General features: G+C 42.2%; 1 protein-coding gene across 1 annotated transcript; it reads left to right on the forward strand.

The window, feature by feature from the left end:
• The first annotated feature begins 8,115 nt into the window (after nt 1-8,115).
• Nucleotides 8,116-16,946, forward strand: LOC129839065 (zinc finger protein ZFP2-like). Its single transcript, XM_055906335.1, has 2 exons — nt 8,116-8,748; nt 11,659-16,946. The coding sequence occupies exons 1-2, from the start codon at nt 8,346-8,348 to the stop codon at nt 12,627-12,629; spliced, it is 1,374 nt and encodes a 457-aa protein (XP_055762310.1). The 5' UTR covers nt 8,116-8,345; the 3' UTR covers nt 12,630-16,946.
• Nucleotides 16,947-17,503: the final 557 nt, after the last annotated feature.

Below are 17,503 nucleotides of genomic sequence, written 5' to 3' on the forward strand. Positions count from 1 at the left end.
GTTGATTCTTGGTGTATAGGTGCGCGACGGGTCCTCGTACCCATGTTTATTTGATGTGTGTATATTCTCGTGTTTGGAGCATGTTATGTGGACATTTATTAAAAGTCTCCATTTACACTTCGTTTAACTCTCCTGCGCCTGACTTCCCTGCCACCTATACACACGACGTTGACATCCTGGCTAACAAGTTGAATCAGCAATAGAAAAAATTGGGTTTAATTATTTATTTACTAAATACCTAACTAATCACACAGAATCACACATATACAATTAAATCATAACTTGATCACAAATTACGTCATACAGAAAAACGTCGCTAGCGGGCGGAATAGATATGACAGCTTCTTACACAAAGGGAAGGGGCTGAGTCCTAGTGAAAGAGCGGGAGACTGGAACATAGGCGAGCTGTGTTATCGTAAATACAGTATCTTATGCATTCTAAATTACCGCCCATTCGAAAAGGAAAATGCAATAAATATTTACTCTGAGCTGCGCTTCAGTAGGTTAGTGGTAGATGGACCGTGTCGCCAACCCGAGTCCTCTGTCCTTTGAAGAATGTCTCTGGTGCCTTTCTGGATACATTGGAGGAACGTTGGTTACTCGGACTGTCCTTCCTAACCTGCGTTTAGCTGTTGCTAACTCAACGGCTAGGAGATATCACTTCTGTAGTGAACACGAGTTCAAAGTTCATACCATTCACAATCAAAGTCCATGCTGATGTTGGCTTAGTTCTGTAGTTAATATCTGAACCATTCTGACACCGGACCGTCATCCTGGTGTGCCCGGAACAGGAAGTTATATTCTTGTCAATGGCTTTTATAGTGGAGGGAGAGGGGTGTGTCTGAAAAGTTTATAACCCATGCCTATTCACAGGGGCGGGCCACTGTGAGCAGAGGAACACTTATGAAAGTCCAGATCTCTCATTTGGAAGCTAAAATTACATTTCACCTCTTCACAAGTAGTGTCATATTCAAACATTTGAATTAAACAACAATTCCATGTGAATCCGATACCTCTGACGTTTAGACTTTCCACAGTAGAGTTTATGTCATTCTATCATTGATGAGAATGTGTCAGAGGGCAACCGAACTGACATAATATACCTTAAGTACCACCGCATATGTTCAGTTGGTCGGATTACCAGAATATAGTTCATTTCCCCCAACTTCTGATGTTACCCAGAATCTCTATGTTAACCCATGGGTTTCCTTATGTCACATCAGTTATAGTAGGGAGAGAGAAAAAGAGGTATTTATGACTGTCATAAACCTACCCACAGGCCAACGTCATGACACCACCAAGACTCTTCCTAGAGCTGGCTGCCTGGCCAAACTGAGAGTTCGGGGGGGGGGGGGGGGGGGTGTTAGGGAGGTGACCAAGAACCCGAAGGTCACAGGCCTTTATGGTAGAGTGGTGGCAGCATCATGCTGTAGGGATGTTTTTCAGCGGCAGGGAGAGGGAGACTAGTATCTAGTGTCTGGGGGATTTTTTTATTTATTTTATTTATTTAACCTTTATTTAACCAGGTAGGCAAATTGAGAACACGTTCTCATTTACAATTGCGACCTGGCCAAGATAAAGCAAAGCAGTTCGACACATACAACAACACATAGTTACACATGGAATAAAAACAAACATATAGTCAATAATACAGTGAAAAAAATAAGTCTATATACAATGTGAGCAAGTGAGGTGAGATAAGGGAGGTGAAGGCAAACAGATATATGTATAAATAAATAAAAATATAAAAGGCCATGGAGGCGAAGTGAGTACAACACAGCAAGTAAAATAAAAACTAAAAAAACACTGGAATGGTTGGTTTGCAATTGGAAGAAAGTGCAAAGTAGAGACAGAAATAATGGGGTGCAAAGGAGCAAAATAAATTAATAAATAAATACAGTAGGTAAAGAGGTAGTTGTTTGGGCTAAATTGTAGATGGGTTATGTACAGGTGCAGTAATCTATGAGCTGCTCTGACAGCTGGTGCTTAAAGCTAGTGAGGGAGATAGGTGTTTCCAGTTTCAGAGATTTTTGTAGTTCGTTCCAGTCATTGGCAGCAGAGAACTGGAAGGAGAGGCGTCCAAAGGAAGAATTGGTTTTGGGGGTGACTAGAGAGATATACCTGCTGGAGCGCGTGCTACAGGTAGGTGCTGCTATGGTGACCAGCGAGCTGAGATAAGGGGGGTCTTTACCTAGCATGGTCTTGTAGATGACCTGGAACCAGTGGGTTTGGCGACGAGTATGAAGCGAGGGCCAGCCAACGAGAGTGTACAGGTCGCAGTGGTGGGTAGTATATGGGGCTTTGGTGACAAAACGGATGGCACTGTGATAGACTGCATCCAATTTATTGAGTAGGGTTTTGGAGGCTATTTTGTAAATGACATCACCGAAGTCGAGGATTGGTAGGATGGTCAGTTTTACAAGGGTATGTTTGGCAGCATGAGTAAAGGATGCTTTGTTGCGGAATAGGAAGCCAATTCTAGATTTGACTTTGGATTGGAGATGTTTGATGTGGGTCTGGAAGGAGAGTTTACAGTCTAACCAGACACCTAGGTATTTGTAGTTGTCCACATATTCTAAGTCAGAGCCGTCCAAAGTAGTGATGTTGGACAGGCGGGCAGGAGCAGGCAGCGATCGGTTGAAGAGCATGCATTTGGTTTTACTTGTATTTAAGAGCAGTTGGAGGCCACGGAAGGAGAGTTGTATGGCATTGAAGCTCGCCTGGAGGGTTGTTAACACAGTGTCAAAAGAAGGGCCAGAAGTATACAGAATAGTGTCGTCTGCGTAGAGGTGGATCAGAGAATCACCAGCAGCAAGAGCGACATCATTGATGTAAACAGAGAAGAGAGTCGGTCCAAGAATTGAACCCTGTGGCACCCCCATAGAGACTGCCAGAGGCCCGGACAACAGACCCTCCGATTTGACACACTGAACTCTATCAGAGAAGTAGTTGGTGAACCAATCATTAGCAATCATTAGAGAAACCAAGGCTGTCGAGTCTGCCAATGAGGATGTGGTGATTGACAGAGTCAAAAGCCTTGGCCAGGTCAATGAATACGGCTGCACAGTATTGTTTCCTATCGATGGCGGTTACGATATCGTTTATGACTATGAGCGTGGCTGAGGTGCACCCATGACCAGCTCTGAAACCAGATTGCATAGCGGAGAAGGTGTGGTGTGATTCGAAATGGTCGGTAATCTGTTTGTTGACTTGGCTTTCGAAGACCTTAGAAAGGCAGGGTAGGATAGATATAGGTCTGTAGCAGTTAGGGTCAAGGGTGTCCCCCCCTTTGAAGAGGGGGATAACCGCAGCTGCTTTCCAATCTTTGGGGATCTCAGACGACACGAAAGAGAGGTTGAAGAGGCTAGTAATAGGGGTGGCAACAATTTCAGCAGATAGTTTTAGAAAGAAAGGGTCCAGATTATCTAGCCCGGCTGATTTGTAAGGGTCCAGATTTTGCAGCTCATTAAGAACATCAGCTGACTGTATTTGGGAGAAAGAGAAATGGGGAAGGCTTGGGCGAGTAGCAGAGGGGAGGGCAGTGCTGTTGTCCGGGGTAGGGGTAGCCAGGTGGAAAGCATGGCCAGCCGTAGAAAAATGCTTATTGAAATTCTCAATTATAGTGGATTTGTCGGTGGTGACAGTGTTTCCTATCTTCAGAGCGGTTGGAAGCTGGGAGGAGGTGTTCTTATTCTCCATGGACTTTACGGTGTCCCAGAACTTTTTTGAATTTGTGTTGCAGGAAGCAAATTTCTGCTTGAAAAAGCTAGCCTTGGCTGTTCTAACTGCCTGTGTATATTGGTTTCTGGCTTCCCTGAAAAGTTGCATATCACGGGGGCTGTTCGATGCTAATGCAGAACGCCATAGGATGTTTTTCTGTTGGTTAAGGGCAGTCAGGTCAGGAGAGAACCAAGGGCTATATCTGTTCCTGGTTCTAAATTTCTTGAATGGGGCATGCTTATTCAAGATGGTGAGGAAGGCATTTTAAAAAAATGACCAGGCATCCTCTACTGACGGGATGAGATCAATATCCTTCCAGGATACCCCGGCCAGGTCGATTAGGAAGGCCTGCTCGCTGAAGTGTTTCAGGGAGCGTTTGACAGTGATGAGTGGAGGTCGTTTGACCGCTGACCCATTACGGATGCAGGCAATGAGGCAGTGATCGCTGAGATCTTGGTTGAAAACAGCAGAGGTGTATTTGGAGGGCAAGTTTGTTAGGATGATATCTATGAGGGTACCCGTGTTTACGGAATTGGGGTGGTACCTGGTAGGTTCATTGATAATTTGTGTGAGATTGAGGGCATCAAGCTTAGATTGTAGGGTGGCTGGGGTGTTGAGCATGTTCAAATTTAGGTCGCCTAGCAGCACGAGCTCTGAAGATAGATGGGGGGCAATCAGTTCACATATAGTGTCCAGAGCACAGCTGGGGGCAGAGGGTGGTCTATAGCAGGCGGCAACGGTGAGAGACTTGTTTTTAGAGAGGTGGATTTTTAAAAGTAGAAGTTCAAATTGTTTGGGAACAGACCTGGATAGTATAACAGAACTCTGCAGGCAGTCTTTGCAGTAGATTGCAACACCGCCCCCTTTGGCCGTTCTATCTTGTCTGAAAATATTGTAATTGGGGATAAAAATTTCTGAATTTTTGGTGGTCTTTCTAAGCCAGGATTCAGACACGGCTAAAACATCCGGGTTGGTAGAGTGTGCTAAAGCAGTGAACAAAACAAACTTAGGGAGGAGGCTTCTAATGTTAACATGCATGAAGCCAAGGCTATTACGGTTACAGAAGTCATCAAAAGAGAGCGCCTGGGGAATAGGAGTGGAGCCAGGTACTGCAGGGCCTGGATTCACCTCTACATCACCAGAGGAACAGAGGATAAGTACGATAAGGGTACGGCTAAAAGCTATGAGAATTGGTCGCCTAGAGCTACTAGAGCAGAGAGTAAAAGGAAGTTTCTGGGGGCGATAAAATAGTTTAAAGGAATAATGTACAGACAAAGGTATGGTAGGATGTGAATACAGTGGAGGTAAACCTAGGTATTGAGTGATGATGAGAGAGATCTTGTCTCTAGAAACATCATTGAAACCAGGTGATGTCATCGCATATGTGGGTGGTGGAACTGAGAGGTTGGATATGGTATAGAGAGCAGGGCTAGAATCTCTACAGTGAAATAAGCCAATAAACACTAACCAGAACAGCAATGGACAAGGCATATTTACATTAAGGAGAGGCATGCTTAATCGAGTGATCAATAAGGGTCCAGTGAGTAGAGGTTGGTTGGGGTCGTGGCGATCCAGACAGCTGGCCGGGTATATGGGTATATGGCTATCGGTAGCAGCATAGGATGGAGGTCTGTTTGTAGATACCTCGTGCGTTTCCGTCGGTAGGTTCCGTGTAGTGGGGTATTGTTCAGATAGCAGCCGATAAGACAGCTAACGATTAGCGGGCCTCAGATGAGCGTTCAGGTAACGTCGGGACGGAGGTGCCGGTTGGATAAATCCCTCGGGCAGATAACGTCGGCAGTCAGTCGTGAAGGCCCGGTGGGGTTCCGTATCTGCAGCAGCAACAAAAGAAACGGGTCCGGATGGTGATGGAACTCCTCAGCTGGCTAGCTCCAGCATGATTTGAGTTTGCTCCGGGGTCGACGTAAGCCAATAGTCACACGGTATGCAGCTAGCTAGCTGCGAAATCAAGGTGCAAGTGTCCAGAGCCTGCGGTTGGAATCCGGGGAAACTGAGAGAAAAAAAGTCCCGGAATGCTCCGGTCCGAGTCGCGTTGCACAAAACTGACGGTAGATTATCGAGCTAAAGGAATAGCTGATGACCGCAAAACGTGGGCAGCTGAAACACCAACGCTAGCCAGCAAACCGGCTAATTTCGGGGCAGCTACAGATTAGCTTCTGGCTAGCTATCGGAGTAGCTTCTGGTTAGCTTTCAGGCTAGCTTCTGAATTAGCCCCTGGCTATCTTCCACGATGGATTTTCAGATTGAGGTAAGTAATACTTATTGTAATTGGAGAAGCGGGTTGCAGGAAAGCTTTTGCAGGAAAGCTTTTGTAGTTGAGTTCTTGGATAATAAAATAAATTAAAGATATGTGAAGAAAAGGTGTAAATATATATATATATACAGGACACGACACGACAACACGGAAAAAAACGTCTGAACTGCTAAGCCACCTTGGAGTATGTGATAGATAGAGAGTATTCAAATGGTGTAGTTTGAGGCTATAGGTGGAGGAGTGTGATGCGGGCGCTGGAGATGGAGGTGTGTTCCAGTGGGTCTGGACAGGTGTGATGTAGTTAATGGAGATGGAGGTGTGTTATAGTGGGTCTGGGCAGGTGTGATGTAGTTAATGTTAATGGACATGGAGGTGTGTTCTAGAGGGTCTGGGCAGGTGTGATGTAGTTAATGGAGATGGAGGTGTGTTCTAGTGGGTCTGGGCAGGTGTGATGTAGTTAATGGAGATGGAGGTGCCATCTAACCAAATATCAAAGAATGAAAGCTATATGCAGTTATCTTAGCCAGCCAGCTAACATTAGCTATATGCAGTTATCTTAGCCAGCCAGCTAACATTAGCTATATGCAGTTATCTTAGCCAGCCAGCTAACGTTAGCTATATGCAGTTATCTTAGCCAGCCAGCTAACGTGAGATATATGCAGTTATCTTAGCCAGCCAGCTAACGTTAGCTATATGCAGTTATCTTAGCTGGCCAGCTAACGTTAGCTATATGCAGTTATCTTAGCCAGCCAGCTAACATTAGCTATATGCAGTTATCTTAGCCGGCCAGCTAACATTAGCTATATGCAGTTATCTTAGCCGGCCATCTAACATTAGCTATATGCAGTTATCTTAGACAGCCATCTAACATTAGCTATATGCAGTTATCTTAGACAGCCAGCTAACACAAGCTATATGCAGTTATCTTAGCCAGCCAGCTAACATTAGCTATATGCAGTTATCTTAGCCAGCCAGCTAACATTAGCTATATGCAGTTATCTTAGCCGGCCAGCTAACGTTATATATATGCAGTTATCTTAGCCAGCCAGCTAACATTAGCTATATGCCATTATCTTAGCCAGCCAGCTAACATTAGTTATATGCAGTTATCTTAGCTGGCCAGCTAACATTAGCTATTTATCCAACTAGCGATTAGCCCAACAAGCGTAGCCAACCAGCTAACGTTAGCTAATTAACCAACTAGCTATTAGCCTAACATGCGTAGCCAACCAGCTAACGTTAGCTATTTAGCCAACTAGCTATTAGCCTAACCAGCCTAGCAAACCAGCTAACGTTAGCTATTTAGCCAACTAGCTATTAGCCTAACAAGTGTAGCCAACCATTGCGGGTTAAGAAATATGTAATAAAGCAAAAGCATAACTGTTTGTTCTTATAGGTTTAAGAAATTGTAATAGAGACTGGAAACTAGCAATAACTACACTTCAACATAAGCCATATATTATACAAAAATACACATACTCCTCATTTCTCTTGGACATATGCTGGACTTAAGACGCCAACTACAGACACACATAATTCCCCTCCCCCATAATAACCACAGAACACACTCAACCCATGGTTGGAGCTCAGGGCAAAGAACTATCTCAGGAACCAATGGAACGTGGATACCAGGCCTGATCAGGACTACCCAAGACCCAGATCGACCAATCGGAAGGCCAGACTCGCAGATCTACCTACTTTGCTTGTTGTCTATATAGTACTGTACAATCCTTGAAACTATCTCTTTCCCGGACGATTCAATAGGAATCAGACAGAAAGAGCCTTGCTGCAAGATTTTACTAAGATATCTTTACATGTGATTAAACGGCCTTATTATAAAATTATCCACCTCGTCCTATTGTCTCCTCTTGTTCTCCTGTCAACAGTAAACGTTTTACTAACATAGGTAACCAGATCTTCAATACAACTAAGTTACTAAGTCTTTAACCACACTGTGTTGTTACACTCTGGTAAGAAAAAACTCATGCTTCCTACACTTTTACTTTTGTCTGAAAATAAAATATACATTTTACTCAACTGCGTTACCCACTCCAGTCAACAGATGGCGGTCTGCTTTAAGGCAATGCTGCCAGTGTGACGTATAACGTGGACGGAACGCTTCTTTCAACAGCAGCAACAGTAATTCAGACACCTCGGTAGCTTGCTAGCCATAATAGCCGAAACAATATAGCTCTTTAGTCGTTTTTATATATATTAGCCACTGTGTTTTGAACCCACTTCTGTCGTCTAGTTAGTTATCAGATTTAATTTCATATTTACGGTTGTTGTTATTAGTCAGCTAGCGGGCTGGTTAAGTTAGCTTTAGCCCAGCTAGCTAACATCTCCGACCATGAGCTCACTAAGCTACTCTCCTCCTGCTACAGAAGAGGAGGTCTGCTGGACGGAGAACGAGGGACTGTGGCTGAACGTTGTCGTGAAAGAGGAAGAAGAGGATGTCACAATACAAAAACAAGTAGAGGGTGAGGCTGTTACAGTGAAAGAAGAAGAGAAAGACGTTTCAGTGAAAGAAGAGGAAGACGCGTTCAGAGTGAAAGAGGAGGATGATGTTACTGTGAAAGAAGAGGGGGAAGAGAAAGAGGAGGATGCAGTTTTTGGAGTGAAAGAGGAGGATGGGGAGATGACTGTAACATTGGAAGAAGAGGAGGAGGAAACTGAATATCTGGGCTCGGTTTCCCAAAGGCATGTTAAAGCGTCCAATGGTTCTAACGATGAACGGGCCCTGATTAACACTAGTAAGTACTGTCTTAAAAACAGAGGTACAAACTCTGCAGTTGTTGAACTGATGTGTGGTGTTAAAGGGGAACTATGCAATTGCTACATCCATATTTAGACCTTTTAAATGTGTTTATTTATAGCTATTGATTCTTGAAGAATATAACACATGCCTCATGAGCTTCTTAGAACTGTCGTACAACATCAGAACCCCAAATAAGCTTTTTTTACTCCAATGTTTAGAAACAATGTAAACCAACACTGTATATTCTCAACATGGTTAAAACTATAATGTTGATATCATGGCTGGTCAGTCCTTGCATCCATATGGCTGTCTATGAATTTGAGAGTAGTTACATTTCTCCAGCCCCATCCATCATCTTATTACCAAAACAGTGGTGGAATTACAGCTTTGTTATTGTTTGAACTGCAGATTGGTTGGTTGATTGATTGTTGTGTGGCTTTTTTAAAGGGCAAACCTAGGATTTAAATAGCAACAAAATGGGTGTCCAGAGACTTGGTTTGGTGAACAGCTGAGGGATGGGGGCTGGAGAAATGTAACCACTTTCACATTCATAGAGAAAGCGATTGTAGCAACCGTAACCCAAAACCTAGCGACCTCGTCAAGAAGTTCAGACATCTTGGCGTAACAGTTATAAGGTGTTGGCTTGATAGTCAGTGGACCCAGGTTTGAGTCAAGCTCAGGGCTACCCCCTGAATTGACTACACTATATATACAAGGACTAGCCATCCGTAAGGTGAAAATGATAGTTTTTAACAAGATTTCAAGGCTATACAGTGCTTGTTTCCAAACAGTGGCGTTATACGAGCTTATGTTTTGGTTTCTGGTGGGGTAATACGGTTGAAACATTTGAGGCATTTATAAGTTATATTCTTCAAGAATCAATGGTTATATAGTAAATGTAACGGCCAGTGTAGATTTCCTGTGGGGGTCAAATTGTTAGTGCTGTTGATAAGTCATTAGCTGTGTTAGAATACTCATACTAACCGTACTATTTGTGATGTTAATTGAGTATATAGTATGCTAATTGGTCATAGTATGATATAGTTAGTATGCCAAATGTTCCCGGATGTCGTACTAAATTTGCCATTATATGACGTAAACACGCAGTATATTATGGCCCATAGTGCAATTCTTCAGGAAATGGGCGTGGCGTCTCATCGTTTGCAGATTTGTAGAAAATGGCGGAAAATATTCAGCCGAAGTCCAACGAGCTCCGATACAAATTCATTGTTTTAACTAATTATGACAAATGTTGAGCAATTTAATAAAGTAACGACGTTTCAAATAAGTTACCTTACACGTTATGTTGGCTGACAATTTGTTAGCATGTTAACTAGCTACCTAACGTTAGTTGGCTACTTATACATCAAACTTGCCAGTATATGAACTATATTCTAACTAACTACCCAACGTTTATTGACTTGATTATTCCCGTCATTCTTAGCTTAGCCAAATGGTATGGTCGTTGTGTTTTCTCAATGGACATTCGGGTGCTTTCATAAATTCTCTCTGGCTCTACTCCGATTTCAGAGCACTCTCGTCCGAGTAGCAGAGAGCAGAATAATTAATTTACTACCGCTCAATACCCGTTGAATATGTCCCGGTGTCAGTAAACGAAGGCAAAAAAGGCGTAATTGAAATGTTTAAAGTAAAATGGTCAGAGTCTCATTTGTGTCTGTAAGTAGCCAGCAAGCTGAGGTCAGAACGGTCAATGGCTCCGAGAGCGAAACGGTCTGAATTTATGAAGCACTCCGGTATTCAAGACTGAATTTAAAAACACATCCGAAGTGGTAAAATGTCGAACTAGTCATGTGTTATGCTAACTAGCTAGCAAGAGGTTGCATAGCAACAGCACGAACTTCCAGTAGAAAGGAGAAGAGCGCTCAACTGAAAGGAAACGGTTCGTTACAGTTTACTACAATTAACTAATAGTATGTAGTATATACTCATTAAGTATGTAGTCACAGTATACTACAATTAACTAATAGTATGTAGTATATACTCATTAACTATGTAGTTACAGTATACTACAATGAACTAATAGTATGTAGTATATACTCATTAAGTATGTAGTTACAGTATACTACAATGAACTAATAGTATGTAGTATATACTCATTAAGTATGTAGTTACAGTATACTACAATTAACTAATAGTATGTACTCATTAAGTATGTAGTTACAGTATACTACAATTAACTAATAGTATGTAGTAAATACTCATTAAGTATGTAGTTACAGTATACTACAATTAACTAATAGTATGTAGTATATACTCATTAAGTATGTAGTTACAGTATGTTAGTATGGGTATTCAAACACAGCTATTGTATATTATTCTGCCATTACATTAAAGGCGAAACATAACTACATTCCATAACATTTATAAATTGCTTGGAACCTTTGTTTTAAACCCTTCTCAAAGTTAGTTCCTTGCCTGATTTGTATTTTTTTTATTTTTTATGAAACATTTTTATGGCAGTGTAGTTCCCATAAGGAACTTTGGTACAACACACTATGAGGAGTCGCGACTTTGGTTGAAGGATTAGCATGGAGGAGTCTCTGCAACCAAATTGTGTGAGCTTTGTCCTCGTGCCGCAATTTTAGCAAACCCAGTAAGGGGCCTGTATTGGAGACCAAAGGTCGTCTGGCACTTTGCTTAGGGTTTCAACAACTTTAATAACTTATTTCTAGCATACAATCATCAATGTTACTACTAATGTGAAATCAAGACAAAATATGACTATTGTTGCTAACTTGACTGTCTTAATTGTCAAATTTAACAGATGTCAATTGTTGTACACCTTCATGGGTATGCTCTGGGCATCACCTTTTACCTCAAATAAACAGTGGATTTCTGCTGTTGTGGGACTTTGACCATCTGTCTGACTTTGTCGTTCACACAGGAGAGAGACGAGACTATCGTGGATCCTCTGGGGAGCCTCAACAACATCATGATGCTGACAGGGCAGAGAAGAGTCTCTCCACATCAGAACTCATCAAGAAACACCAGCAGAGACCCACAGGGAAGAAATCTCATTGCTGCTCTGACTGTGGGAAAATGTTTAACTCTTTAGTAAAACTTAAAATACATCGAAGAGTTCACACGGGAGAGAAATCATATAGCTGTGATCAATGTGGGAAATGTTTTTCTACATCTCGCTATCTAACTATACATCAGAGAACACACACAGGAGAGAAACCATACATCTGTAATCAATGTGGGAAGAGTTTTATTCGGCAACAAACCCTGAAATCACACCAGAGAATACACACTGGAGAGAAACCTTATAGCTGTAATCAATGTGGGAAGAGTTTTTCTACATCTAGCTATGTAACTATACACCAGAGAACACACACAGGAGATAAACCATATAGCTGTAATCAATGCGGGAAGAATTTTACTTGGCCAGACAGCCTGATAGCACACCAGAGAACACACACAGGAGAGAATTCTTATAGCTGTAGTCAATGTGGGAAGAGTTTTACTCGGCCAGACAGCCTGATAGTACACCAGAGAACACACACAGGAGAGAAATCTTGTAGCTGTAGTCAATGTGGGAAGAGTTTTACTCGGCCATACAACCTGATAGTACATCAGAGAACACACACAGGAGAGAAACCTTATTGCTGTGATCAATGTGGGAAGAGTTTTACTACATCTAGCCAGCTGACTTTGCACCAGAGAACACACACAGGAGAGAAACTTTATAGTTGTGATCAATGTGGGAAGAGTTTTACTAGATCTAGCTATCTAACTGTACACCAGAGAACACACACAGGAGAGAATCCTTGCTGTGATCAATGTGGGAAGAGATACTCTGATAAAAGATCTCTGATTAAACATCAGAAAATACATGAAGGAGTTGTTTCATGACATCAATGAAATAATGTCACAATGTAGAATGTTTTAACATTGTAGTAGGAGTATTTTAATGATGTCACAATGTAGAACCCTAAATGTTTGTCCCCTGTTCTATTGATTTTAGCCTGATATGGAAATTAGCCTCCAGGGAAAAATCCAGGCTCTGAATTGAAAGAGTACTATTTATATGATTTTACAAAAAGTGACTAACACAAAAAGAGTTGTCCTCTAACCAGGGATGTACACATTGTAGTAGGAGTATTCTAATGATGTCACAATGTAGAATGTTTTAATATTGTAGGAGTATTTTAATGATGTCATAATAGAGAACCCTAAACGTTTGTCCCCTGTTCTATAAAAGGGGAAAGATCCAGGCTCTGAATTGAATTTAACAAAATGTGACTAACAAAAAAAGAGTTGTTCCACTTACCACGTTGGTCACCCTCTTGAATCAAAATGCAACACTTCAAAATGTAGTGAGCTGTTTACCACATTGGTGACCCTCTTGAATCAAAATGCAACACTTCAAAATGTAGTGAGCTGTTTACCACATTGGTGACCCTCTTGAATCAAAATGCAACACTTCAAAATGTAGCTAGCTGTTTACTACAAATTGTCCTCTAACCAGTGGTGTACACATTATTCCCAGATTTTGTGTGGTTTTTGAGCTGTTAGTTTTAACAGGACATGCAACCTCATCTCCCTCCTCTCGCACAATTGATTTCAACATGATATCGATGAGTGGTGACAAATAAGTGTTGCGTTCCTTTGTTTAGCGACCCCTACATTTACATGCATCACTCCAAAATGTAGTTGACTGTCTTCTGCGGGTTGTCATCTAACCAGTGAGGTTAAAGATATCTCCCATTTCCATGTGTTTTGTTTAGTTGTGTTAGTTTCAACAGCACGTACAACCTGATTTCCCCCCTAATCGATATCAGTGATTTATTGCTACTTGTCAAGACAACAGCATTTCTGGTGCTTGTGCAGTTTATAAGGTGCTTGTTTAAAAAAATACAAGTAATATGATTATTGTGGCAGATGTTTGTGTATATAGTACATTTTATGTTTACGTTTTCAATTTATCCCAAACTGTTTCTGCATATTGGTAATTGATTTGGATACATTAAAACTGTGTTTTGACATTGAGCTATCCCACCTAGAAAAAAAAGCCTTTTGAAAATAAGACTATGCAACCAAATATTTCATATTTACTTCTCATGTGACATTTAGTAATCATTATTTATGTAACCAACTGACCCTTTTTGGTGCAATTATATTCACATTGTTGCCCTGCTTTTAGAATTTTAGAATATCAGGGTTCATTATCAGATGTGCCAACCCAAATGTACTAGAGCATGACATTGGGGACTGGGTCCCGATCCAACAACATTCCTCGAGTGAGACCTGAAAAGAGAGAGAAGCTCCACAGTGAGGTGGAAAGTTACTACGGATATTGCAGGAGTTTCCTCTTGAAATCAGACACGTCCGTGGTAAGGACAACTTGGTTGCTGATTGTTTCAAGAATGGGCAGTCAAAAAGATTTGTGTTTTGCGTTTAGCCAGTGAGTTGCCATGGATCACAATTTACACTGCTCAAAAAAATAAAGGGAACACTAAAATAACACATCCTAGATCTGAATGAATGAAATATTCTTATTAAATACTTTTTTCTTTACATAGTTGAATGTGCTGACAACAAAATCACACAAATTATCAATGGAAATCAAATTTATCAACCCATGGAGGTCTGGATTTGGAGTCACACTCAAAATTAAAGTGGAAAACCACACTACAGGCTCATCCAACTTTGATGTAATGTCCTTAAAACAAGTCAAAATGAGGCTCAGTAGTGTGTGTGGCCTCCACGTGCCTGTATGACCTCCCTACAAGGCCTGGGCATGCTCCTGATGAGGTGGCGGATGGTCTCCTGAGGGATCTCCTCCCAGACCTGGACTAAAGCATCCGCCAACTCCTGGACAGTCTGTGGTGCAACGTGGCGTTGGTGGATGGAGTGAGACATGATGTCCCAGATGTGCTCAATTGGATTCAGGTCTGGGGAACGGGCGGGCCAGTCCATAGCATCAATGCCTTCCTCTTGCAGGAACTGCTGACACACTCCAGCCACATGAGGTCTAGCATTGTCTTGCATTAGGAGGAACCCAGGGCCAACAGCGCCAGAATATGGTCTCACAAGGGGTCTGAGGATCTCATCTCGGTACCTAATGGCAGTCAGGCTACCTCTGGCGAGCACATGGAGGGCTGTGCTGCCCCCCAAAGAAATGCCACCCCCCACCATGACTGACCCACCGCCAAACCGGTCATGCTGGAAGATGTTGCAGGCAGCAGAACGTTCTCCACGGCGTCTCCAGACTGTCACGTCTGTCACATGTGCTCAGTGTGAACCTGCTTTCATCTGTGAAGAGCATAGGGCGCCAGTGGCGAATTTGCCAATCTTTGTGTTCTCTGGCAAATGCCAAACGTCCTGCACGGTGTTGGGCTGTAAGCACAACCCCCACCTGTGGACGTCGGGCCCTCATACCACCCTCATGGAGTCTGTTTCTGATCGTTTGAGCAGACACATGCACATTTGTGGCCTGCTGGAGGTCATTTTGCAGGGCTCTGGCAGTGCTCCTCCTGCTCCTCCTTGCACAAAGGCGGAGGTAGCGGTCCTGCTGCTGGGTTGTTGCCCTCCTACGGCCTCCTCCACGTCTCCTGATGTACTGGCCTGTCTCCTGGTAGCCCCTCCATGCTCTGGACACTACTCTGACAGACACAGCAAAACTTCTTGCCACAGCTCGCATTGATGTGCTATCCTGGATGAGCTGCACTATCTGAGCCACTTGTGTGGGTTGTAGACTCCGTCTCATGCTACCATTAGAGTGTGAAAGCACCGCCAGCATTCAAAAGTGACCAAAACATCAGCCAGGAAGCATAGGAACTGAGAAGTGGTTTGTGGTCACCACCTCCACCACCACTCCTTTATTGGGGGTGTCTTGCTAATTGCCTATAATTTACACCTGTTGTCTATTCCATTTGCACAACAGCATGTGAAATTTATTGTCAATCAGTGTTGCTTCCTAAGTGGACAGTTTGATTTCACAGAAGTGTGATTGACTTGGAGTTACATTGTGTTGTTTAAGTGTTCCCTTAATTTTTTTGAGCAGTGTATTTTGACTGCACGGTTTTCCCTATTGGAGATGAGTTTTGTTTGGGCTCGTTCCAAGGGGACGTAAGTTCTAGAAGCTAGTGGGTTTTAGGAAGATGAGAGTCCTAGAAGCTAGTGAGTTTTAGGAAGACGAGAGTTCTAGAAGCTAGTGAGTTTTAGGAAGACGAGAGTTCTAGAAGGGAAAAAATAATAGTTTAGGAATCTATAGAAAGAAAAAGGAGAAAAGATACAATATTATATTGTATATTATTATTTAGAAGTAAGTGTTTTTAATTGTTGACAGCCAGTAGACACCATGTTTATATTGGTGAAGCATTTTAGTTGATTATAATGTGAAATGGAAATTGTTTTCTGTTGGTGGTGTGCAAACTTGTCCAACAAAAATATAGGATATATTTGTTGTCTGAAGGGGGAAGGTGTTACAGGCTTTGGTTTTTCCATTTATGTTTTGAGGTTGGACTGGCCCATATAGCTTGTTAGCACTTATAGCTCGTTAGCAATAAGGACGCACTGATTGGTGTCACCTCGTTAGTCAGTATGTGTTACACCTGTGCTGGCTTGTCCATCTCGTTAGTGGGAAGGGGTTTCACCTGAGCTGGTCCAGGTTCTATTTAAGAGTGTCTGGCTCAGTGCTCCAGTTGTCTTGATAGATGTGGAGAGTCAACACCTTTAGTTGCTCTACCGTCTTGGTTTGCTTCCTGTCTTTAAGTTTGGTGTGGGTTTTTCTTTTGTTTGCCTCTTCTTGGGCAGATTTAATGGGTCTCATGGTGGGTGTCTTTTATGTCCCAGTTGTTACTAGTCAACTTCCAGTGGATACCCCCATAGTGTCTTTCAGAGCACCTCCTAGAACCTGTTTAGTTGTGGTTGTTATCAGGGATTCTTTGTTAATTCCACCTTCTGTTTGAGGAACATTTTTGATTTTCTTGCTGGAGAACGTAACATCAAACAATGGAGTAAGACAGGATATTTTGGGTTGGATATTGCAGTGAATTGTTAATATTTTAATCGATGCATTTACTTAGAATGCTCATTTAGTTTCAGTTATTCTGTTTTTTTTTATCCTCAATATTTCTGTTTATTTTCATTGTTTTTTCCTGTGAAGCCATTGTGTTGCATCCATGTCTGAAATGTGCTGTATAAATAAAGTTTGATTTGAACATATTGCAAAACAAATGAACCCATTGACTGACCAAATCAACAGATTCTTGCCAAAGCAAAACATATCTTGGTCCATCTTAGTGTAAATTCAGTATGTCTTCCACTATGGTATGTTTGTTTAGTATCACTTTTCAACCAACCCAGTCCATTTGTTGAAATCAACAATATGTTAAAGGATTCAAATACTGAAAACTGAAACTAACACATGGATCAAACAGATCAATCCCACTTTTCCAGCCTGCTGAAGGTGTGGTGGAGTGGTAAACACCACCAGGGGCTTGAGGTGGTCTCCCACAGCTCTGCTTATGTCATGTTCTGTGGCCTTGCCGTTCCATTTCTTGACTGCCCCTGCAACACAGAGAAACACATGTTGTCATATTATATAAAACACTCAAAGTAATGGATATGGAGCATCTATGGCCTCAGTTACACTTGGCACCTAAATGTGACTTCTGTCATCTGAGCACTCCAAGCTGCATTGGGTTCAGATCTACCAGGATGGGCCTTTGACATAGTCTGGAAGCAGCTAGGCCACCCAATATGCATAAGCAATGTCAAAA

This window comes from Salvelinus fontinalis, chromosome 40, assembly GCF_029448725.1.
Source record: "Salvelinus fontinalis isolate EN_2023a chromosome 40, ASM2944872v1, whole genome shotgun sequence".
Taxonomy (NCBI): domain Eukaryota; kingdom Metazoa; phylum Chordata; class Actinopteri; order Salmoniformes; family Salmonidae; genus Salvelinus; species Salvelinus fontinalis.